Below are 25,407 nucleotides of genomic sequence, written 5' to 3'. Positions count from 1 at the left end.
TAGTCACGAAGATCGCATCGGAGCATAAAGTTGCTGATCCATTTACAAAGGCTCTCACGGCTAAAATCCATTTAAATCCTCTAATATATAATTTAATTTATCCTCAATTGAAATCTATATTAAATTTTTTTCTTCAACGGTGATCATCCTAAGTATATTAAATCTTATATAATTTAAATTACATTAAATTTATATATAAATGATTTGACGATATGAAAGTGACATTGGAATAATGCATCATTCTAATATATTCTCATACAAAAGTTTAGAAAAACAAACGTTGCTATTTAAATATTGTTGAATTTCCTTGCAAGCTTTCTTGCAAGACAAACCTATTTGTATGTCCATTTTCAAGCATCTACGAGTCCAAATATTTCAACCAAAATTTCATGAGACAATAATGTTAAAAATTCTCAAATTAAAGTACCAAAATTTTAAACCTAGGAGCAGGAAATTTCTTTTAATTATATTCTATCGATATTTAATGTTCTTGTTGAAAACATGACATCCCCACCAAGGCTGTAGCAAACAATATCTTTGGCATACACGATACAACAAAACAGAAATGCAAAAGTATGCTTATTATTTCTATCAATTATTTTAAGACATGCTCCTGCCTCATTAAATGAAATGAAATATACAAGTCCAAACGTGTTTCACACTATTATTTCTTTTGTGTTACATATTTTATATATACCGTCCATTGGCCTTAAATGAAATGTAAGTCTAAACATGTTTCGTACTATTATTTATTTAGTATATATTTAATATGCGCATTTATTATATCACCTACATTTCCTAAGTGTTTATCTACCCGTAAATGTAGTAAACCAATTATCTTTATGAAAAGTATGTCCCATTTATTTACGTTTGTTGTTGTTTACCTATCATCCATAATAATAATGAAATGTTAAATTCACTTCGAATTTTATAATCTAAAAACGCAATCAGATTGAGGAATTGAGGATATTAAATGTAATTGCGTTTGAAATTTACGTGGGACCCACCAACTGTTATCGTTAGTGTTAATATTACCGTTACAGATATCGTTACCACTACAATATTAAAATTATGAATTTGTCATATTTATTGTTTTTGTTACTATGACCGTTTCTCCTAGCACTAGACCTAGTAGTAACAATAACGATAACAATAACAATAACTATACATATGACATATTATGTCTAGCAATAATAGTAACAATAACGATAACAATAAAAATAAATTTAACAAATTCATAATTCTAAATAAACGAGATAAAAAACAATCCAATTATGTTTTGCGGTTTAGACTTATTACGATTAATCCATCAATGAAATTTCATTACGATTACACCACTTTCTATTAAAGTTGAGTAAACATGACCTAAGATGGGAAAAGATACAAACAACGGGGGAATATCTAGGTATTTATAATATTCTCTCTCTAAAAACTACATTTGTGAAATATATTTTTTTTTTTTATTTTGTAATTTAGAAGAAGAGAATAAAGAATAAAGTTATCATTTAAAGGGAAGCTTAGCTTTCTAATGCGATCACAATGGAAGGTAATTGAGATCCGATCCATCCATTAGAAATCTGAATGATATAGACATACTAAGCTTGAATGATTAATGGGAGTTCTGCAGAGTGGGCATTCAGGTTTTTCATTGCACCATTCCATGATGCAGTTCCTGTTCATATTATCAATTTTGTATATTTTATTATTATTTATAAATAAATAAATAAAAGGAATTAGTGAGGGTGAAAGAGAAAGTACCAGCAGAATACATGGCCACAAGTTGTGGCAGTTGGGTGTTGGCGATTACTTAGACACAGGGTGCATTTGCTTATTCCACTGCCTGTATTAGACTGCAAAATAAAGCAGCATATCTTTTCAATATATTCTCTTTTCTTTTTGTATGAGTTTCAACTATACAAACTACTCAGTTTTAATCTGAAACGAAATAGGTTGGTTTGATCAACTTTAAAATGTAACTATTATATTCCTAAAATTTCCGAACTTTAAATATGTCAAATAGACCCTTCAACTTTTCATTTTGTGTTTAATAGGTCTTTAGCATATTAGTTTAAATTTTTAAAATGATAAATATGTCAATGATCTATTAGACACAAAATTACTCGTGACTTTTAGACAATAAAGCAATTGTTTCTAGATTTATTAGAAACTTTCTGAAGTTTAAGAAGGTATTAGACATAAATTTAAATGTTCGGAGACCTATTAGACACTTTTACTATTGCCATAAATCCCATTATCTTCCACTACTCCAGTACTCCTTGCATCTCGACGTGCATTTATTTCCCATAATGATTCACTCTAATTTAACCTTTTATTTTTCGGTAACTTATTTCTCATCCCCTCTGTTTTTCTATGTACAAAGTACTGCAAAATGAAGAAAAATTGAATATCCATGTCAGCGCAATTGAATCATAGTACCTCAGAGTGTGAAGGATCAGAGACCCAGTTTCCAGAGTCACCGTCGACCGATATTAAATTACCTTCCTCATTTAAGACAGGCAGACCACGACCTATCATAAGTAGACAGAATTAAATACCCATGTCCATGAAATTATTACAAGTTTGGGGGGAAAAACGAGTCGAATAATAATAATATAGGAATGGAGACAGGAACAATTTAACTTGGATCAAATATATTCATGCATTTGTTATTCTAATCTAAACGAAATGAATGAACATTGATGTATGAAATTCAAAAAATGGTTGTACAATCCATGGTATTACAATAAGCATCTCCAGATGTTTATAAGGGAAGAGTTAAGAAAATTGGAGCCCAAATCGGCAAAGACCCAATACATAATAACTGTAAAAGATGAATAACTGCTGTGTGGGTTGTTTTCGTGGGTGGTTTTTCTTTTGGCAGAACACAGTAAGTAAAAGAAAAATAGCAGAAGGCGCAAGTTTTCTCTGCCGTGAGTGTTATTTGTTGCAGAAGATGAAAACCTCAAGCCTTTGAGGTGTTTTTAGGTGATATTTGTGTGTTTGTTTTTTCTTCAATTGAAGAGTTTGAATGTTATTGTAAGAGTGGTTCATGAGTAATTTATATTAGAGAGAAAATGGAGAGAAATTATTCTTTGAGCATTGTAAATTCTTGGGTTCTTCTCTCATTCATCTTTTGTGGAACCTGCAACGGTAGCAGAGAACTGGATGTAACCCACTGGGTGAACTAGTATAAATTGGTGTCATCTCTCTTCCCTTAAACTCGATTTAGGATTGTTTTCTTGTTTGAAGCTTAAATTATTTTATCTATTGTTTGTTTATTTTGCTGTATATTGGAATTCGAATCTGATTTGGGATCATTAGATAATATATATTGTCTAAATTGGATAGCTTAATTTTGAATTGATATAGTATTATTTCCATCAACTAATTGATAAGAAAAACGAAGCTCCACATATCTCCACAATGGTACTATCTACTTTGGGCATAAACCCTCATGGCCTTGCTTTTAGAACTACCCAAAAGGCCTGATATCAATAGAAATAATTGTCCTTACTTATATATCCATGATCATTCCCTTCCATAACTAATGTGGGATTTTGTTTGCACTCCTAAGAGGAAGCATATGAGTATGAAGCAAAAAAATGAGAATTTTTACACCAGGAAATAGCATAATAAATGATAATGTAAAAAATGTCTCAAACAGATGATTCTTGTCCATGAAGACTCTTTGGTTTCTTTCCTTCCATAAACCCTAAAGGAAAGCACAGCTTAACCTTTTTTTAATAAGAAACAATTTCATTGATTGAATGAAATATCCAAAGATATCTAAAGGTACATAAGGAGCCCAATAGAAGGATATACAAAAGGTATTTCCAATAAAAGTAAGAAAAGAAAAATTATGACTATGTATAGCCAATATAAAAACAAAAAAAAAAGCATCATGAATGATAGTATCAATAATGTCCTTAGTTGTCTTGTTCTTATCCTGGAAGATTCTTTAAGTCCTTTCATCCTATATCACAAATAATGCAATACCACAAATGTTCTTTGTCAGCTTTGAAAGGTGTCCAACAAATCAATAAGTGAAGCCAATTCTGAGTATCATTTGGGCAAGCAAATGACCAGTTGAAGGCGTAAAAAGATTCTGATCAAATCCCTCTAGATGTGGGGCAATCAAAGAAGACATGTTGGATAGTTTCATTGTTGAATTGGCAAAGGTTGCACCAAAAGGGAGATTGGTTGATCCACGGCCAACGTTTTCATAACCTGTCCATAGTGTTTGTAACCTGTCCATAGTGTTGAGACAGGAATTTGAGATTTCCCAAATGAGGAATTTCACTCTTTTTGGACAGGGGCAACTCCAAAGTTTTTTGTTACAAAACAGCCGCTAATGTGTGTCTATTGGAGGAGAGGAAAGTATTTAAAGACTTTGTATTGAAGCCATTAGAATCAAGCTTCCTTCTCCATTTGTCCCTTCGGTCAGTGAGGTTCAGATTAGGAAGGAGATGGGAAAATTCTGCCCATTCCAAGATCTCATCATCTTGGAGGTGTCTCCTAAAATTTAGGGACTAATTGCATTGATCGGCACTCCAAACCTCCTCAATAGAAGCATTTTTCGAGCCCGCCAGCCGAAAGAGCTTGGGAAATTTCTGTTAAAAAGTGTAGTCTGCAATCCAAGAATCATGCCAAAAACCTGTAGATGATCCATTCCCGATGACACAGTGAATATACCCATAAACAAGATCTTTTTGTAGCAGACCATACTTCCACGGACTTCTAGCGAAAGTGTGTTTATATTCAGTTGCCATAAGGTCATAATATTGCGAACCATACTTGGCTCTGATCAGTATCCTCCACAGAGCCTCTTTCTCTAAATGAAAATGCCAAATCCATTTTGCAATGAGAGCCTTGTTTTGCTGTTTATTGTCTGTGATCCCCAACCCTCCTTCATCCAAGGGTTTCTTCAATTTGTTCCACTTCAATATATGGGAAAGCTTGCTACACTTCAAAATGGGAAAGCTTGCTCTCTCTATGACCGGACCACAAGAAATTTCTAAACCTCCTTTCAATGCCATCAATTATTTTGCCGGGAGCTCGATAAAGAGAAAAAGTAGATAGGTTGATTGGACAATGTGGCTAAGGAAAGCACAACTTATATGGAGCCACAAAAGAACTTTGACATTCTTGAAAGAGTGACCCAAGAGAATGGAGCTAAGGTGTGTAGTAACATCTCTTGGAAGCACCAAAGTCCATTTGAAAGCTCCACAAAGTTTACTCCATCAGTTTCGGGCAAATGTGCAAAGGAGAAAAAGGTGGTTACGAGATTCATCATTAGTCCTGCACATTATACACTATCTAGGAGATAAGGCCATATTTGGCATACGCTTTTGGAGGGCATCTTTAATGTTTATGGCCTTGTGAGCCAATTCCCAAAGGAATGTTTGATCTTCTTGAGGAATTTGTCTTTCCATATGCCTATAGCCAGAATAGACTCCAAAAAACTTGTTCCATCACCCATAACGCCTAAGAGAGATTTGGTGAAGAAGTGTCCATCAGGATTGAGAGGGCATTTCCAAGCATCTTCCAGTTGAGTGATAATGATTGGGCCCAAAACCATGCTTTGATCTCAGCCCATTCCAAAGCCTCATCATCTTTCAAATGCCTCACCAAATTGAGGTTCCAAAAGCCCCAACTTGCAATCCAAGTATCTTTGGCAGTGGCAGATTCTCGTCTAGAACTAATCTATATAGCTGGGTGTAACGCATGGACAATGGTTGGTTGGAGATCCATGGATCGATTCAGAAGTGTGGAGGCTCCATGGCCAATATGGTGCTACACTCTGCTAGTGATGTTTTTTAAAAAGATCGAGAATTTAAAGTTTTCCTTCTAATCTCCCAATTTCATTCTTGCCCCTCTTTATATAATTTTATAGCTCCACCCTGATAAGATACTACTACTCTCGAGGCTCAGCCCCAACCAGATTATATGACATCTACCATGAATTTCTCCAGTGACCCATCCCCACATACAGAGGGGACAAAAGAATATAAGCAAGATAGTGCCATGGAAAATTAACATACGAATATTTCAATAATAAATTGTATAACGTCAAGAGCCTGGTACCTGATGAACTAGGATTTGCTCCAAACGATGTCGGGTTGATTGAACTGGAGACAGATGATAAACTACTACGTCTTAAGCCTTCGGCAGCGATGATGCAAAGTTGAATCAGTAAAAACACTCCAAGTATTTGGTATCTAAGTCAAAATCAATTGGGAGAAAGTGAATGCTTCTGACATATGCATATCCATATTTTAAATATTTGATGCTAAACGCAAATTGCATTTTGAAACAAGTAACAAACATGACAAGTCATGAATAAGGGGAGAGATGGAAAAGTTAATGAAGAAGAGCAAAGCAACTGATATGAACTGTACTGGGCATCAAATTGTTATTTATGTTTTATTTAATAATTTTGATGTAATTTTAGTATTTTTCCAATTTTATCCATTTTATGACATATAAAGTAGGGGTATTTTTGTAATTTTGTTATGAATTAGGAGGAAAAATACAGAGTAGAGAAAGAAAAATAGCACATGCAAGGTTTACGTGGAAAACCCTAATCAGGAAGAAAAAACCACGGGAAGAAGAAATTTTTATTATATGACTGATACACAGAATACACAGTTGACTGCCAGTTTAAATAGAAAAAGAGAAACCCCAGGGTACAAGTATAAAGACAAAAATGCCTCTAGAGTAAAAAACCCTAATTTCAACACTCTCCCTCAAGTTGGGGCGTAAATGTCAATAAGACCCAACTTGCTCACACACGAGTCAAACAACTGTCTGGGCAGTCCCTTTGTTAGGACATCTGCAATTTGTTGGTTGGAAGGAATATAAGGAACACAAATGTTGCCACTATCAAGTCTTTCCTTGATGAAATGCCGATCAATCTCCACATGCTTTGTTCTATCATGTTAAACTGGGTTATTTGCTATGCTTATTGCGGCTTTGTTATCACAATAAAGTGTCACTGGACCAGTATGATCTTGGTCAAGGTCTCTTAAAACTTTTTCAAGCCAAATTTCTTCACAGATTCCCAGGCTCATGACCCTATACTCAGCCTCGGCACTACTTCTGGCAACAACACCTTGTTTTTTTGCTCCTCCATGTAACAAGGTTACCCCACACAAAGGTACAATACCCTGATGTCGACTTTCTATCTACTACAGACCCTGCCCAATCTACATTTGTGTATGCCTCGATGCATCGCCTTTCAGTTTTCCTGAACATCAAGCCTTTCCCTGGAGAAGTTTTCAGATATATAAAAATGCGTTCCACTGCCCTCGTATGTTCTTCGTATGGAGACTGCATAAACTGACTTACCATACTCACAGTATATAAAATGTCGAGCCTAGTATGGGAGAGATATATTAATTTTCCAATAAGCCGCTGATATCTTTCTTTGCTAACTGGAACATCTTCACTCATATCACTTAACTTTGCATTCGCTTCTATAGGAGTGTCAACTAGTTTGCAACCTGTCATACCTGTTTCCTTAAACAAGTCCAGAGTATAAAATTGAAATCCCTTCTTTCGATCGAGCTACTTCCATTCCAAGGAAGTACCTTAGTCTTCCAAGGTCCTTGATTTCAAATCCTCAGCCATCTTCGCCTTTAATCAGTCAACCTCTGAGGTATCATCTCCTGAAATGACAATGTCAGCAACATAAACAATCAAAATTGCAATCTTCCAGGACACTGACCTTTTAATGAAGAGAGTATGATCTAAATGACCCTAACTATACCCTTGTGACTTTACAAACGTAGTAAACCTACCAAACCAAGCCCTTGGGGACTGTTTTAACCCATACAAGGACTTCCTTAGTCTGCAAACCCGGTGGTTAAACTATTTCTCGAATCCTAGGAGAGGACTCAAGTAGACTTCTTCCTCCAACTCTCCGTTGAGAAAGGCATTCTTCACATCAAGCTGGTGAATGGACCAATCTTTATTAACACAACTGAAAGCAGAACCCATACTATGTTTAGCTTTGCGACTGGTGAAAAAGCCTCAGAATAATCAACCCCGAAAGTCTAAGTAAAGCCCCTGGCAACTAATCTGGCCTTGTATCTATCAACTGTTCCATCGGGCCTATACTTTATTGTAAACACCCATTTACATCTGACTGCTTTATGACCATTTGAAAGAGTGACTTGGGCCCACGTATGATTTTTCTCGAGAGCCCCCATTTCTTCCATGACTGCGGCTTTCCATTCAGGGCTTTCTACTACTGTGTGTATACTGTTTGGTATCACCACTGTGTCTAGATTTGTAGTGAGAGCCTTGAACTCAGGAGACGGGTTGTTGTAGGACAAGTAACTCTGCAGTGGATATTTTGTACATGATCTGGTACCTTTCCTTAGGACAATCGGGAGGTCAAGGGATGCATCTCTGTCTTTACTTTCTTCGGACTTCATACTGCACTCACCCTCCTGCTCAAACGTCTCATGTTCTGTCATTTTCCCACTTTCAACGGTGTTGAAAGCAGGAGTGGGAGACATTTCTTTTCCAGGTTCAATAACATTCTTTGCTGGAACAAACAATCATCATTTTCTACCTCGATTACATCTTTGCTGTCATTGTCTTCCCTGTTGTTGCTCTCAACATTTTCAACACAAGCATCAATTTTATCACATTTATTATCATGATCAAGGATAGGACTATTAGTACCTGGAACTGATCTCCGTTCTGACTCATGGACTGGAGCCGGAGAAATAACAGGCGGCGCTATTTCCTTCCTGAGATTCCTCCTATAGTATGTGATCCATGGGACTTTCGGGAGAATGGATTCATTGGTACTGATATCAAGGATGGGTTCAGGCAAGACAGATAGACTCGGACCCCAATTGGTTTCTTCACTAGTATTTTCCCCCTAAAGAGTCATTGGGAAAGAATGAATGATCTTCAAAGAATGTCACATCCATGGAGACAAAGTATTTTCTTGAAGAGGGATGATAACACTTGTACCCACACTGATGAAGTGGGACCCCACAAAGACACATTTCTGAGCCCTAGGGGTAAACTTGGTTCGGTTAGGGCCATGAGTATAGACAAACACAACACAACCAAAAACTCAGAGGGGTACATCAGAAAGAAGTCGAGTATTTGGGTAGGACTCTTTGAAGGAATCTAAGGGGGTTTGGAATTTTAAAGCCTGGGACGGCATTCAATTTATTAGATGGGCTGCTGTCAAGATAGCATCACCCCATAAATAAGAAGGGAAGTTGACAACATAAGGGATCGAGCAACTTCGACTAGGTGACGGTTTTTCCGTTCGGCCACTTCATTTTATTGAGGGTTGTACGCACAGGAACTCTGATGGACTATTCCTTTTGAGATTAGGAACTCTCTTAAGGAATTATTAAGGTATTCCCGACCATTATCACTCTGGAGAATAGCGATTTTGGCATTGAACTAGGTTTCTATAGAATTGTAGAATTGTTGAAAGACCGATGTAACTTCAGATTTGTCTGTCAGAAGGAAAACCCAGGTTAGCCTAGTATGATCGTCAATGAAGGTTACAAACCAACGCTTCCTAGTGATGGTAGTAACAGGTGACAGACCCCAGACATCGCTATGGAATAAAGTGAATGGTTTAGAAGGCTTATAAGGCTGAGACTTGAAAGAAACACGAGGTTGTTTGGTTTGGACACATACATCGCATTTTAACTTAGAAATATTAATATTATGAAAAAAATGAGGAAAAAAATAAGTCATATATTGAAAATTAAGATGACCCAGGCGATAGTGCCATAACATATAGTCAGTTTCAAAAACCGAAAAATGAGATGAAAACAAACTAGCCCTATAACATATCCTAAATGAGGCTTCTTCAGTGAGGAAATAGAGTCCCCTGTCATGTCGGGCAGTGCCAATCGTCATCCCCGAGTTCAAATCCTGAAAAACATCAGCATCAGGTGAGAAGATAACACGACATTTCAAATCTCTCGTACTTTTACTAATATATAAAAGATTGTAAGAAACTTTTGGCACATGCAACACATCTGGGAGGATTAAGCCCACAAAGGGCGACACCCGTCCTTTTCCAGCAACGGGGGCAAAGGACCCATCGGTAATCCTGATCCTTTCATTTCCAGCACTAGGTTGATAAGAGAGAAATTGATCGGAGGAACCAGTCAAGTGGTCTATGGCCCCTGAATTTAATATCCATTATTTATTACCAGTTATACTCACAAGGCGAAAGGAGTGGAAATTACCTGATTGGGCGATTGCACTTACTCCAACTGTAATGGAAGTGCTCTGAGTGGTTTCCTGATTCTGAGGCTGTGTATCTCCAGTTACTGATTCACCTACTAGTGCCCGACTTGACTGTCGTTTCTTACCATTCGGCGGACGACCATGGAGCTTCCAGCACTGATCTTTCGTGTGTCAGGGTTTCTTGCAATGTTCACACACTGGGGTCGGCTTACTGTTCTGTTTATCATGGACAGGGCCTGATGTTTTGAAAGCAGCGGAATTTGTTGGTGTCACAAGTGTATTGTTCATGGCCCTCAACCTATCTTCCTCTAGGCGAACTTCAGAACAGACTTCCATTAAGGATGGTATAGGCCCAGTCCCCAATATACGACTAGCATCAAATTTAGAGTTTAGTCCGGCAAGAAAGTCATACACGCGGTCGGTTTCCTCAGACTGATAATGTAAAATTCTTCACATGAATAGTTCCAAATCATTTCACGGCACAAATTCATCTCTTGCCACAGGAGAGAGTTTATTAAAGTAAGTTGTAACATCCATTGTCCCTTGTTTGCACTCATGGACTTGCTTACGTAGGGTATATAAACGAGAGGCATTCTGTCTCCTGGAGTAGAGTTTTTGGACTGTCTCCCAAATATCACAAGCTGTGGCTACATATAATAAAGGTTTTCCAACCTGAGGTTCCATACTTCCAATTAGAATCGATCTCAACAAGGAATCCTCTCCTTTCCAAATTCGTTCTTGGGGGTCACCCGTCCTTCGTTTTGGTATTTCACCTATCAGATACCCAAATTTGTGACAACCCTCAAGGGTCATTTTAATGGATTGGGACCAAGAGAAATAAATATCGCCATTCAACTTTTTACTAGAAGAGTTGTCTATAGCTCCATAACATAAATTTGAGAAGTAGGGAACGAAGTTACCGAATTTCCAGGATAGATTGGTTGATTTTGGTTTAGATCTAGTTGGACATTGGATGTCGATCCCAGGGCTTCCCCAATAGCAGTTATCTGCTGCTGGAACATCTCGTTCTGTTGTTTAATCTGCAACTGCAACTGAGTAAACTGACCTTGGATTATACTCCCTTGGTCTTGGTAGTAAGATGATGATTCTCCCCCTCCAAACTCACCCATGACCGACGAAGACTACCCCAACCTATTGCTCATATCCGGTTGAAGTATAGAATCCCGAAAGCCACTGATCTGATCTATTCTCGGCTGAATCGGCTGGTAAAACACATAGCGGCTGATCCCTTCGATCGTGGCTCCCTTGTTTGGTTGTGGCTGAGAAAACCCAAAAAAGTTTCCGTCGATTTGAGGGCTCGACTGAAGGCGACTGTTCTGCGACTGAGGGGGGAAGATCAGACGGGTCGACTGTTTTGCGGCTGAAGGGCGGGTCGATTGGCTACGGTTGGGTTGCGAGGGTTGGGCCGCGCTGACTGCGACTGCCGCGATGGGCTTCGGCGGCTGGGTCTGATCGCCGATCTGTAGGTCGAGTCGGTTGGTCGTCCCGACTTCGAACGAAGCAGTTGGAAGGTCTGCTGGCTGGTCGGCTCAGATCGACTGGTCGGAGCGGGTTGGATGATCGTCACGCTGAAGATGGGGAAGAATAGATTGAAAATATCTGTCAATGGCGTTTTGGATAACACTAGTTATATTTGGGCTATTGGTTTGGGATTCTCCTATTGGGTTTTCCTCAATAGCGGTCAGGGTTTCGTCTCCATGCTCTGATACCATGATGAAAAATACAAAGTAGAGAAAGAAAAATAGCACACGCAAAGTTTACGTGGAAAACCCTAATCAGGGAGAAAAAACCACGGGAAGAAGGAATTTTATTATATGACTGATACACAGAATACACAGTGACCACCAGTTTAAATAGAAAAAAGGGAAACCCTAGGGTACAAGTATAAAGACAAAAATGCCCCTAGAGTAAAAAACCCTAATTTCAACAAACTATGATGGGCCATTAGGGGTTTGTTTGGGAGTCTATTAAAGACTTGCCTATAGGTTGTCCTAATCATTTGAGTTTTATGATGAATTGAGTTTTGGCCATTGTGCTTCTTTCAAGTTTAGCCAAAAGAGCTTCAATTTTGCAATTCATGCATTGAGTTGCATGTCAAGAACATTCAAGTGGGATTGATCATCCTATCTTGTGGAGCGTTCGAATCTTGGGCCAAGGAATTTGTATTTTGTCGATATTTGATCTTAGGGAGGTCCATGTCTAACCCAATCCTTAGGATTGAATTCGAATCGATTAGGTTGTTTTAGTGATTGAGAATTAGGGGCTTTCATGCAAAAGGGTTTGTAATTTCAATTCACTAGGTTTTCGTATCAGCACCAGTGCAGGGAAGGGCAACAAACAAACATTGTCAGCTAAAAGAAGGTGAAAGGAGAAAAATGAGAGAGAATTAAGATCTAAACATAATATTTGGACTCAAATATCTCAGAATTACTATGAACTCTTTTTTTTGGGGATAGAAAACTAGTTTTAGTGAACAAACTCAAGATAATAACAGACTGCTACTCAAGAAAACTCCGAATGAAATTCAGAAACATAAATTTGAAAGCATGAGTCAGTTTGTGTTCAAAACCTGGGTCTTTGATTAGATGGCTTTCCAATGAACACATAGCGAATGCCTGCAGCTCGTTTGGATATATGATAATACAATCCTGCAAATTAAAATTCCAATATTAGCCCCAAAAAAATCCTCAAAACTGTTTACATGAACATCAATAATAGTATCTGAATCTCTACAACTAGGAATCACCTTCAAAATAGAAAAACATGAGGTTTGTACGAAGAGCCAATTGCAAAAATTCACGAACTAGAGGCAAAACCTGTGAGGCATTATAAGACTATTATAATTAAAATAAAAAGATGTGAGGGGACAAACAAGTAAAGAAAAGAAAAGGCAAGTCAAGTCAAGGAAATAAACCAGATCTAAACAATGAACTTTAAATTCTTTGATTTCATTCCTAGAATTAATTCTAAAGAACAAGAAATAAACAATGATATAGTTAACATACTATCCAAATAAATATTTCGGAATATAACTCAAAACTGACAAAAACACTAAATTGTCATATCCTACATTAATTTCAACAACCCCAAAATATCGAAACGAATAGATACTAGCTTCAAATTTACAGACTCCATGAGCAACATATGATGAAAAGTGTACCGAAGGCCAGCATCGAACTGTCTGCAGCCATAATCGATTAATTTTTGCCCTCAATCTCATTACGTAAGAAGCAGACCCTGGGGTTGAAGAAGGTTGAAATTCCATGGTTACTAAAGACTGAGAAGATGCATCTCCTGATGCATTTTCTCCATAGAACTCGTCAGACAGTGAATCAGCAAGCATGATGCCACGAGAAGCTACTCTAGAGCTGAAAAGCAAAAAATTATTGTAAGTACATCAAGTGGACCTTGCGGCATCAGAGATCACTAAAGGCAAACATAGTTACAAGTTACAACGGAAAATCAGGGATATTTGTGGTAGGTAATGAACCTAATTCTTTCAGCAATATACGGGACTGCTGTCTGGTATACAATGAAAAGAGCACGTCTTGCTGGATTTGGAGGAAGTCCATAAGGTCCAGAAACCTAGAAAAATAATTCAAAAAAACAAATATATATGTATATAAAAACCCGGTAAGTAGTAAATTTACTTAAATCGATATAAAATAAAATCGTTAGCTACAATTTAGTCAGAAACTCTATGCAGAAAAAATGTTATTAAAATATACATATACATCCTAGTTGTAATTTGCTTGAGATAAGCTATACCAAATACCCATGCATAATTATAGGAGTCAAAACTTTATCCACCTGATTGATATCACAATACTCTTCACCAAGTGTTTGCTGTCCCGAGCCAGTTGTTAACACATAATACAACATCTGTCCTAGAAGCTTTGTCTGCAAAGGAAAAAGGAAATAGGGATTTCAACATCCTTTTAAAATTGCCGATAAAGTTATTTTATCGTAATGCAGGAGCAAGAAAAATTCCCAAAATTTCCTGAACTCTTCTGCAGTAAAATGAAATAAGGAAAACAACCAGGTCTGAAGGACCTCGATAATTCTTCAAACATAGAAACTGAATGTGCTCTACAACTAACACCAGTTCCTTTTCCATTGTTTCAGCATCACTCACCACCAAATATATCTTATAATTGTAACTACTGTTGATAGTAGTAAGTCTTACCCTTCAAAGCTAACTTTCGAAAATACAATACTACAGAAATTGAAAGGAAACAAATCTAGAACTTACCTCACTCTGATATGCCACGGCAAGCCGAGCGCCTATAATGAAGAGAAAACAAAGGTAAAACAAATTAAAACCAAACTAAACTCGTCCTTAATTTATAACATAGAACTTAACTATGCATAAAAAATTAATATATATTACTTCACACTATTAAACTAAATGCCAGTCCTTAATTCCAAAGAAACTACACCTAACTTATCTCTACTACAACAACAACCCAAAAAAAAAAAAAAAAAGGTTATCAATTAGAAAGTAGAATAAACAAAAGATAACCGAGAATCCGAAAACACATAATTAATAATTGGCTAAGCTAAACAACAAATAGAAAGCAGAAGTTTCAATTTCGATTTTGATATCCAATTACCGAGAAAACTTAACAATCAAATTGGAAAGGAAACAACGGAGGTAAAGGTTGAACTGGCGAGAGCTAGAGTGTGCGTAACAGACCAAAGAGGTGGCGGAAAGCGTCGCGACAAGCATCATAGACAAACGAGGCGTACTGATCGTCCTTTTCTGCTGCTCGCATAATCTCCGGCTGAGCGGCAAGAGGAAAGCGGTGAGGTCCGGGCGGGTGGGAATGGGAGGGACCTGCTTCTGAGCTGGGACCTGAGTCCCCTGATAGAGAAGCCTCCATTTCTGTAGCCATAGCCAGTAACTGGACTCGTAAATGGCGTTCTACAAGATCATGATTCCAGCTCCCTCTTCCCGAGAGAGGCACTGAAACGGAAGAGCAAGAAGTAGTCAAAGCATGGGTTGAATGAATTTTTTAAGTCGGGTTGGGAAGATTATTAATAAATGACAATAGTCGGTCCCTAACCCTTAAAGGGAACAACGAGAATCGCCATTGTTGTATTCTACTAAGTTGATTTTATAATTGCAGAAGGAACACACAAAGAAATCGATGGATGAAAAACTGGAAAACATGAGCAAACCTGAAATGTCGATTTGGGAAGAAGAAGAAGATGCCGCCGGTGGTGAAGGGCGGCTTAAAGTTAAGACCGCCGATTGAAGGTTTTTTTAAAAAAAAAAAAAAATTAGAGAATAGAGAATAGAAATTAAGCAATTGTAAATAAATCGAAGGGAAAAAAGTAATGGCCATGCAGGTTTCGAACCTGCGAATTCAATACAAAACGGAAGCCAGTTCTGTAACGACGTCGTTTCCTTAATAAAAATAGGAAAGAAAAGATAAAAAACGCCGTTGCCGGGGATCGAACCCGGGTCACCCGCGTGACAGGCAGGAATACTATTATTATATTAGTATGTTTTGTATGAATAATTCTGAAAGATAATGTTTTCCGCTTGTGTTTTGACCTATGAATTGTATATAAAATTGTTGACGTGATTTATTAAATTTGATTTTTTAATTATGTCAATGTTATTGATTCCTTTATTAATATACAAACTAGGTATATTAAATTAATACATATCAACATTTATATTCAGTATAAAAGATATATGCCAAAATGAGTAATATTCAACTGTGTTAGCATCCAGGAGATTTGTTGAATCTTGTTTTATCAAATAAATAAAATATATATAAAAAGAAACATATATTTAGGTATAAAAAGATAAGATGTTTCATCTAAACTCTTTAGATAAATTAACACAATTGAATAAAAAGAAATTGAACAAATTCAAGATCATTAATGGTATAGTATATAGTTTAGACCGTTAAAATATTCTCACTTACTTTTAATGTTCAAATTATATATATATATATATATATATTCCCTTGTTAGAAGTCCTTGTTTGAGTGAGAGCACCTCACTTCTAAAAGATTATGACATTCAAGGTATGGAATCATCATCATCGAACATAGCATGTGGAGTGTGTGCTAAGCGTATAGAGATCACCCTCTTATGTCGCTCCATGCAAGATCTGTTTTTACTCTCCAAGTTTGGTTCTCTTTTCCCCTCAAAATAACCTTCAAAAGCTTTTGCCACTAAATTTGAATATAGAAAATTGTTTGACTATTAATGTGTTGGTTAAATAAACAAATTTAAACATAAGTAAAATTTGGAGAATAGAGTTAGAAAAAAAAATCATAAATAAAATGAAAAAAATATAGGTATAGATTGAAAGGAAGAAGGTGACAACATGTATGATTATAATTCACAGATGTGTCATGAATTTTTGTTACATTAGATTTTTTTTTACATATACACATATACAATTTTCTTTTTATCTATGAATTCAACGACAAAATCCACTCAAATTATTTTAAATCTCATCAATAAATTTAGTGATAAAAACAAACTTACAATTCGCGTTTAATTATTTTAAAAGTTAACCCTAAAAATATTGTTTTTAGAATTTTTAATAAACTCGTGTTTAATTATAATTTGACGAACACTCTTTCCTTTGAATTATTTCTTAACCACATAATCATTGAAATTTGATATTTTTCATGTCTTGGAAATTTTTTATGTAGCCTAATGTTTTAGGTACATATTAAATAGAAATTACGAAAATTCTATAGCCCCCATAATTTTATAAGCTCGTAACAATGCAAATATTCTGCGATAGCATTCGTTTGGTGGAAAAACATCTTCTTATCTACCACACCCAAGACACTGGAAGCTGAAGATTCAGAAGGCCACCTACACCGTCACCGGAAGAGTAACAAAAACCACCATGGCGGCGGCTGCAGTACCGTCTACCACCACCACCACCACCATCCACATTCGTCGGAGCAACTTCCTATCTCCGACTGCAAAAACCACCGCCATATCCTTCAACCCCATCACTTCCCACCCAAAGCCGCTCAAGTTCATCATCAGAAACTACAACGAATCATCAGCGGAGACCGCCACAACGGAGACGACGACTGAACCGGAGGCAGAAAGCTCACTCAAAGCCTCCGATGAATCGCCGTCTCTGATTTCGGCTCTCAACGTCGAACGAGCCCTCCGTGGAATTCGTAATGTTATCATCCCTAATCTCTCTGCCCATTTTTCCAGATTTTTCAAGTTCGCTTAAATTTCTATGAAACTTCGTTCTGGTAATGCAGCAATTACAGATGTGAATCACTACGGAAGACTCGGACTCCGAAGAGGATGTCCATATGATCAGGTAATTTAATTGAATTTAATCAATTTGCTAAAATAGAAACCCTAATTCCGCGACAGTCATCCTTGATCTTCATCAGCCCTAATTCGTTACAGGTTCCGATTGCGTATAACATCAAGGTTGAAGAACTAAAGAGTCAGGGATTAGAGGAAGAAGAACTCAACCAAAAACTCGAACTCCTAAAAGTCAGTAGAAACCAAAACAAAAAAGCCCTAAATTATGTTACGAGATTGGATTGTAATTTGTAAGTAATTTTGAAGAATAATTACAGGAATCGTACATGATATTATCATCTGTTGAAGAGAGAAGAATGTACGATTGGAGCTTGGCCAGAATCGGAGAGCCAGACAAATATTCATGGCCTTTCGAGGCGGATATAACTCAGATTCAAACTCAATTGCCGCCGCCGAAGGTAATCTCCATTTGCCCCATTTTTTTCCACAATATCACCGTAGGGAATTTGTAAAAACAACATTGATGTTGGATTAGCAGGAACCAGAAGACGAAGGACCGACGAGATTGGTGGGTTACTTCTTCTTGGGGTGGTTCGTTCTGTCCGCCGTGTTGTCTATTGCTCTGAATCTCTAGAAATCGCCATTAAAGGCGTCTGTAAATTAAGAAGAGAGCTTTGCCTTGAGAAGAAAGAACACGAGAATGAAGAGCCCAGCCCGCCAATTATTTGAAGGAAATCGGAATTTGGGCCCTTTAATGTGGGCCTTTATAAGATGGGCCTTCTGAACTGTAAGTTACATTTGTCCACGTGGAGCCCAAATTTCTAGCCCATAATGTTTCTTATCCATAGATACTCTTTGGAAAAATGATTTTATATAAATAGTTGTTTCTTGATGAATCCTTCTGTGTCGATGATTACTTACTACTGTAGTTTCGGATAAAAGTAAAGGAAATTTGGGATTTGTTGCTTCATTTTTACTATAATTATGAATGTAACATTTTCTTTTTCTATGTTTACTTGACATTGCGAGGGTGTCATAATTTGAAGTGATAGACATTTATTTATATATATTTTACTCGTTAAGCTAAAGATTTATTACAAATAATCATAATGATTATTGGTATACATAGTTGGAATGATCTCTCCTTGACATGTCAAGTGGTTGCTATGGTAGAACTAATATGTGTCGTTTTTGTACGAGCCTAGTGATTCTTCACTCGACCTTTAAGTAACCTTCTCTTTGACTTCGATTTAAACTCCAACTTGTCTTAAACTGGCTTACTCGATAATTAGTTGCATGGCCTTGTGAGCAAAACCTTGAAACTCAAGCTTTCTTGGAAGGTTTGAGGCGATCTGGATGGAGTGGTCCGATCATAACTCCTCGCTTTGAGTGGAAAATAAAATTGTTCATGCTACTACAGTTTTGGCTTCCTCTAGAGATTGTTCTTTAATTTGGAAAGAGATTGTTTCAAATAGTATTCTCCCCCTTATTCTCAATAAGGAATGTCGAGAGCAGTGGTTTGTGGCTGTTGTTTGTTTAACTTATTATGTTCTCTTGTCTCAAAAAATAATAAAAAACAACCACTTTGAATTATCAACTTTGAACATTGTTTGAGACTAAAGAATTAGGGAGAAAAATAGAGTTCATCAAAATTCCTTCCTCTTACTATTCGTCATTACAATTGATCTCAATCGTTTCTTTTACCAGTTACATCGTTGCTAAAGTTGTTTACTAATACAGTAAGGTCAAACAACGAAAACTCAAACATTTGGAATAGTACTATTTGTTTTAATTCCAAACTAATTCAATTATAAGAATCAGTTTGATATGATTTTTCAAATAGTGAAAATACGTTTTTAGCCCATGAATCACAAATTCTTTAAAAAGAAAATAATAAACCATGATATTTAACGATCACAAAGTCTAAATATTGTCCATTTGGAGAATAAGTTCATATGACTTTGCTTTTGATTTTACTTAAATGTTTCATACCAATAGAGATAATCTTAAATGTCTATATATATACGATCGATAAATATAGGAGTTTGGTCACATTTTCGAGATTTAAAAATATGAATATTAAAAGTGATATTCACAGAAGGGTTTGTAGAGGTGTTGGTTAGTGGGTTTGAAGATGGAAAAAGAATCTTCTAAGTTGAGACAGAACAAGTGTGTGTGTAAGTTCTTCCAACCTATCATAGTTTTTTTTACTTACCTGGTTTAAGGTTAGCTGTCTTCTTCAATGCCTCAGGCTCCACACAACATGTCTCTACCATTTCTAGTATTACTCCACTTTTCTTTTTTTCTCTCTCTATTTAACATGTGAATTGCATTTTCAATTATCATTTCTCCATCTCTCTTTCTTACCATTTTACTTTTTGCCTAAACTCATTAAAACAAATAATAAATGCCGGTTTCACACCGAATTTGGAACTTAGAATAATGTGATGGTGATCTAAAATTATGTGGTAATTCAAAACTTCATTATAAATCACTATGCATTGTTTCAGATTTTAATTTCATTTGAATTTCTAAAGAATTTATACTCAAATAGTAATCTTGGGAATGTTTATGAAAAATAAGAATAGTAGTGTACCATAACTTTTGAAAGAATAAGTGTACTTTTGACATTATGACATAATTCATGAGTTATAAATATAAATATATATAACTTGATCTTTACTTTTTGTATTTTGTTATATCAATAATGATCGCTTACCTCATCATTGATTACTCTTCATCATCATTCACAGTACTTGGTTGAAAATGTCAATTGACTGATTGAGTTTCTAATGCGTCGTTTTGCTTGGGTGTTTAAAATGCACATAAAAAAATTAAGTGGTTGTTTGAACCCCTAACTTCAAGCAAGTGGAGTGAGCTATTACATTGTTTACAATTTGCTGCTCCGAGTAAATAGTATACACTTCAAACAGATACTATTATAACTCACATTAAGATAGTCTACATTCAAATACAAACTATTATAACTCATTCATCATAATAACTAACTCAACGTCCCAATCGCTTCCTAAATATACTTCAATTTATCAACTTAAGCTTTTAGATTCGAGGTAAACATTTTGACAATTATTGTTTATCGACACGTGGAGCACCCATTTCGCGACACAAAATTGAGACTTTTTTTCTTTTCTTTTGAATAAATTGATTAAAAAGAAACTGTAAAAAGATACCTTTGTTTCCGTTGATCTGTTAAAAGTTAAAAAGTGAAATGAAGGTAAACTTGTGGTGTGTTGACAAGTGGATGTTGGGCCAAATTTGAGCTAATGATTGGGCCCATATAGTCCAAAAATAAAAAGAATTAAAATGTAACATCCTTTGAAAATATTATGCAAAAATCTTATAATATTATTAAAGGGAAAAAAAGTCTAAGATTGATATAATGCCTCCTCCAAAGTAATCATTTTAGCCTATTGTTCAATTCCCATTTTGAATCTTAAAAGGAACAGGGCATTGATATTGTTTGAAATCTGCTGCAAAATAGGTGGTTTTTGTTTATGGAGAGGCAAATTAGTCAAATTTGATTGATTTTACTTTGATTTTTAAATACCTAATTTCAACCGAATCGCTTATTTTTAAATTATTAACTTCTAATCAAAGAAATAGAAACCTAACCAACTAACGCAAAATAATATGTTTTTTTTCTACACAATTATAGAGTTAAATACAAATATAAAAGAAAAATCAATTCTTATAAATATTCGTATTTACGAAGGGTTATTCTTTTTGAATATGTTAAACTTAGATTTTGTCCGAATCATTAAAAAAATATATTTGAATAATAGAATATTGAAATAGAAATATTAATGTGACAAAATATCGAAACAACATGTAATAGAATGACACCTAATGAATCTCGAGAGGTACTAATCATTTGATTTATTCCTTTTATTCATAATGACTTCTATTAATAATAGTCAAAGGCAACTCCCATCCATTTTACTTAGAAAAACAAATTGAGATCACAAATCAATCATGGGTCCCATGCAATCCTAATAATCAATTGCTAATTTGATTGATAAGAAACCCATCATATGGTAAAATTCCAATGGAACTGACCAAACTTTACACAATCAAATGGACCATATCTCTCTTGGATCAAACCATATCCTTCTTTATTACACCAAATTTCAAACAAAATTTTCTTCAAATATCATCCACTAATTAATAATATATATATAAAAAATAAAAATAAATAGTGTAATTAGAGTTTCAATTGGAATATTTTTGTTTTATTCGTTGCCTTTGAATTCCGTACTTCTTTTTAATTTTAATTAAAATTTTAGTATAAGGTTAGTTTTGATCTAAAACACTAACAAAAGGGGTTGGAATAAGAGTGAGCAAAATTGAAAGAATCTTAAGCAAATCGTAGAATAAGAATAAGATTTTTAGGGAGAAAAGAGGATTAGGCAGAAAGAATCGGATGAGTTTTGTCTTTTTATTTTTTAATTAAAATAACATGAAAAATGAGATCAATAATTATGATCGGAATTCGATTTAGAAAACAAATAATAATAAATAAATAAATAAATAAATAAATAAATAAAAGAATTCGAATTTGGTAAGTGTAGATATAATGGGTTTTTTTTTTTTTTTTTTGGGACATAAAGTTTAGATACAATGTTGGGAAAAGGAAACGTGATCTTATTATTCTCTAATCTTCATGATGAACATTTTTATATGGTCACGTGCATTTAATATTCCTTACAAAATGGAAATTCCAAACTACTTTTTATTTTTTTTTATTATTCTTTTTAGAATATCTTTACGGTAGAAAGTGTTACGGAAATTGTCAACATAAGTATAATTTAACTGACCAAATTCAATTTAACTGAAGATTAGCATGATTTTCCTCTCTAAAAGTTTGAGGTTTGATTCCCAATTCTGTAATTATACTAAGAAAAAAAATATAGTTTGACCCTAACAAAATGTTTTAATGTCCAAAGTTAAATGGAATTTCTAAATTTGGAATTACCTTTTTAGCCACTAAAAATGTTGTTTTAGCCCATTTAAGTATAACTCAATTAATCAAAATATATTCTTTTACTAAAATGTCAAATGTAGATTTTTTTTTTTTTAAAGCCATGTCAAAGGTTGATATGTTGAAAATTAAAAAAGAGAAGATGAAATGACCTAACACTTAGACTTTGCAAATTAAATTGTTGGTCTTATTGACATTAACATTGAATAGTCGAAGAAAAAATCTTAACGCACTATTCAAAAAGTTATAATGATAATAATGATGATGATGATAATGATAATAATAATAATAATAATAATAATAATAATAATAATAATAATAATAATAATAATAATAATAATTTATTATGTTTTTTAGTTCGACAACTCGTAAAAATAAAAATTTGAATTTTTGACCCTTTAATCATGAGACATAACTCAACTAGCTAAATCTACGTACATATTTATAATAAAAAATCTTAGATTGTATAATAGGGGTAATGACCCAAAGTCACATCTACCAACTCATAAAAATAAAAATAAAAGTAGTTACGCACATATATTAATATACAACACAAGCAGGAATAGACAATCTTTTCAAATAGTTCGATGTATTGTAGTTGTACCGACTTTGTACACCCCTCCCCCATACAAATCTAACCTATAAATCAAAGTTTCTCTTGACCTATCTCTTTTAATTTCCCTTTTTTCATTCCTACACTCATTTTTCTCTGGTGTTCGGATCTCGTACGTATTCGTTGTCATCACGAATTCGTCGTGGCTTGGTTTCTAGCTCGCTTATCATGGTCTGGTCTCGCTTTTCGAGTTGACCTACATAAGAGATCCTTGCTCCAGTATGACATCGAGCGTACCACACTTTGATGCCTAAATTAGTACATAAAGTGTATAGTTCAAGTAAACATACAAGAAGTAAGATCATGACTCTCATTTAAAGATTATTTAATCCCCTATTGAGGTAGTCGAATAAAGCTATTTATAATGTTTTTCCTATGAATATGATAATTGTATATGGGTACGTGTAACTTTAGAAATGTCAAGGTTGTGTATGACACTAGAATTGCATTCGGTTATTTCATAATTGGTATATATTTATCGACTTGATCGGTTGACCTAAATGCCAAGGCTTTGATTCTTTTTTTCCTCTTGGAATGCATATTCTCCCACGTCTCCTTTTGATTGCCTTTGAGTCCGAGCCTATGTGTAGACTTTAGACCTTGCATCGGGCCACCTTCAACATTATATGTTACACGTAGCTCTTTTTTACTTTTTTTTTTCTTTCTTTGCAATCTTCTTCAATGTCTTATTATTACGAGAATATGTATACATAATACACACACATATGTAGTACGTCCTTTTCAAGTCCTATTCAAAAGGGCACGCTTTTAATTAATAATGCAACTCATGTAATGTCATGCTAGTTAATAAGGATGGATCTACATTCAAGACGTGGGTCATTCTCTTGTATTTTGTATTTTATATTTTATTTCTCTTATTCGTCATCCACATTGAATATGTGGGGTAACCTTTGTTTTTAGTAATTTTATGATTTCGCCCCTAGGAAGGGGAATTAACTTAATATGCAAGTTTTATTGGTATTTGAGTGAAAGTTGTTTATTTATTTATTCTATTTTTTGAGAAATCCGTGATATTCCTTTTTTTTTTTTTCTCCCCTTTTGCATGAAAAGCAAATAAGGTGTTAAAGGGAGAGCTGTCAACCTAAAAAGATTTTCCTTTTTATAATTTTTTTTTTTTTACTACTTTCTTGATGTGAGATTACTAATTTATTAGGTATAAATTACCTTTTTAACTGTTTGAGAGAAAAAGTTAACGAGAGAGAGAGAGAGAGAATATATTTTTTAAAAAAAGAAAAAAAGTTATTTTAAAATTTATTTTTAATGTTTTGGCAACTTTTATAAAGGTGTAATGCATGCCTCGGATTCTTACGTGGGATTGGGGTTATGTTGCAAAAAAAGAAATAAAAATTAATAAAAAGTAGGGGGGAAAAGGAAGAAAAAAAAAAGAAGAAATGAAAGGATATGTTGGTAAAAACAACACAAGTGGACATGGAAATACTAGTTTTGGCTGTTCTCTCATCTTTTGTATGTGGCATTTTCCACCCAAATGCTGCAGCCATGCCCTACTTTTATTCCCACTTTTGTCCTCTCACTATTTTCCCCTTCCTTTTGTTTTTAAATATATATTTACATATACTTCCAATTGAATATCATATATAAATACTTATCATATCCTCATACATCACAAATATATTTTTTTTCTTTTTTTTTTTTCTAATATTCTCTCTCTTTACCCTCCTATTTCCTTTTAAATTTCATGACGTATTATTCTTATTTCTCATTTTTTAATTAACATTTTTAAGTGAGAATTAGTTGAAGTCTAAATGAAAGAGTTCATTGGATATGGATGTGCTTTTCGTGCAATATTAGTGCATAATCCCTTTGAAGGAAGAGTAGGAAGAAAAATATAATATAGTGTGTTGTATTGATAGGAGTGACAATGGTGTTATGTATATAATTGCTAAAACAATTGAACAATCATAACATGTCAGCTTGATCTCGTGACAAATGGCTCGTTAGATATAGATGAATGTTTTAGTGCATAAAATTTTGACTCGTCTATAATGTTGAGTGCATGTTTGGTATTGATTTTCGAAATTGTTAAAATCTATTTTGTCGTATTTTTAATTTTCTTAAAACACGTATTTAATTACTTGAATTAATTTAATATTTAATTTTATACTGTTAAATATATTTTTTGCATTATCGAAATCAATTTTAAATTATTAAAACCGTGTTTTAGAATGATTTTTGTTAGTGAAAAAAATTAAATGAAAGAAACATAAGGTTTTGAGAAAGCTAA

The 25,407-nt window shown here is 34.7% G+C and overlaps 2 protein-coding genes across 2 annotated transcripts; one reads left to right on the top strand and one right to left on the bottom strand.

Annotated features, from left to right (window-relative positions):
* Positions 1-1,277: 1,277 nt before the first annotated feature.
* PEX10 (peroxin 10) lies at positions 1,278-15,648 on the bottom strand. The gene is made up of 12 exons (XM_039043028.2): positions 15,442-15,648; positions 14,957-15,226; positions 14,513-14,544; positions 14,071-14,160; positions 13,751-13,845; positions 13,421-13,628; positions 13,007-13,076; positions 12,830-12,908; positions 6,085-6,218; positions 2,437-2,528; positions 1,759-1,850; positions 1,278-1,672 (listed from the first exon to the last, which is right to left on the bottom strand). The coding sequence occupies exons 2-12, from the start codon at positions 15,153-15,155 to the stop codon at positions 1,570-1,572; spliced, it is 1,194 nt and encodes a 397-aa protein (XP_038898956.1). The 5' UTR covers positions 15,156-15,226; positions 15,442-15,648; the 3' UTR covers positions 1,278-1,569.
* A 1,188-nt stretch (positions 15,649-16,836) lies between these two features.
* NDHU (Chaperone DnaJ-domain superfamily protein) lies at positions 16,837-18,502 on the top strand. The gene is made up of 5 exons (XM_039042777.2): positions 16,837-17,429; positions 17,520-17,581; positions 17,674-17,763; positions 17,850-17,990; positions 18,071-18,502. The coding sequence occupies exons 1-5, from the start codon at positions 17,144-17,146 to the stop codon at positions 18,164-18,166; spliced, it is 675 nt and encodes a 224-aa protein (XP_038898705.1). The 5' UTR covers positions 16,837-17,143; the 3' UTR covers positions 18,167-18,502.
* Positions 18,503-25,407: the final 6,905 nt, after the last annotated feature.

Source organism: Benincasa hispida, chromosome 9 (assembly GCF_027475165.1).
Source record: "Benincasa hispida cultivar pf3 chromosome 9, pf3_genome.v1.1, whole genome shotgun sequence".
Lineage (NCBI taxonomy): Eukaryota > Viridiplantae > Streptophyta > Magnoliopsida > Cucurbitales > Cucurbitaceae > Benincasa > Benincasa hispida.
Note: the sequence above shows the minus strand (reverse complement) of the source record. Positions and strands in the feature narration are given on the sequence as shown.

Bases quoted from the DNA above. Each gene is read 5' to 3' on its own strand.
- PEX10 (XM_039043028.2), bottom strand. From the start codon at position 15,155: ATGGCTACAGAAATGGAGGCTTCTCTATCAGGGGACTCAGGTCCCAGC. The intron at 12,909-13,006 runs GTGATTCCTAGT...TTTAATTTGCAG, and splicing joins CATGTTTTTCTATTTTGAAG to GATTGTATTATCATATATCC. The intron at 2,529-6,084 runs GTACCAGGCTCT...TACTTATGATAG, and splicing joins AGCAAATCCTAGTTCATCAG to GTCGTGGTCTGCCTGTCTTA.
- NDHU (XM_039042777.2), top strand. From the start codon at position 17,144: ATGGCGGCGGCTGCAGTACCGTCTACCACCACCACCACCACCATCCAC. The intron at 17,582-17,673 runs GTAATTTAATTG...AATTCGTTACAG, and splicing joins GAGGATGTCCATATGATCAG to GTTCCGATTGCGTATAACAT. The intron at 17,991-18,070 runs GTAATCTCCATT...TTGGATTAGCAG, and splicing joins CTCAATTGCCGCCGCCGAAG to GAACCAGAAGACGAAGGACC.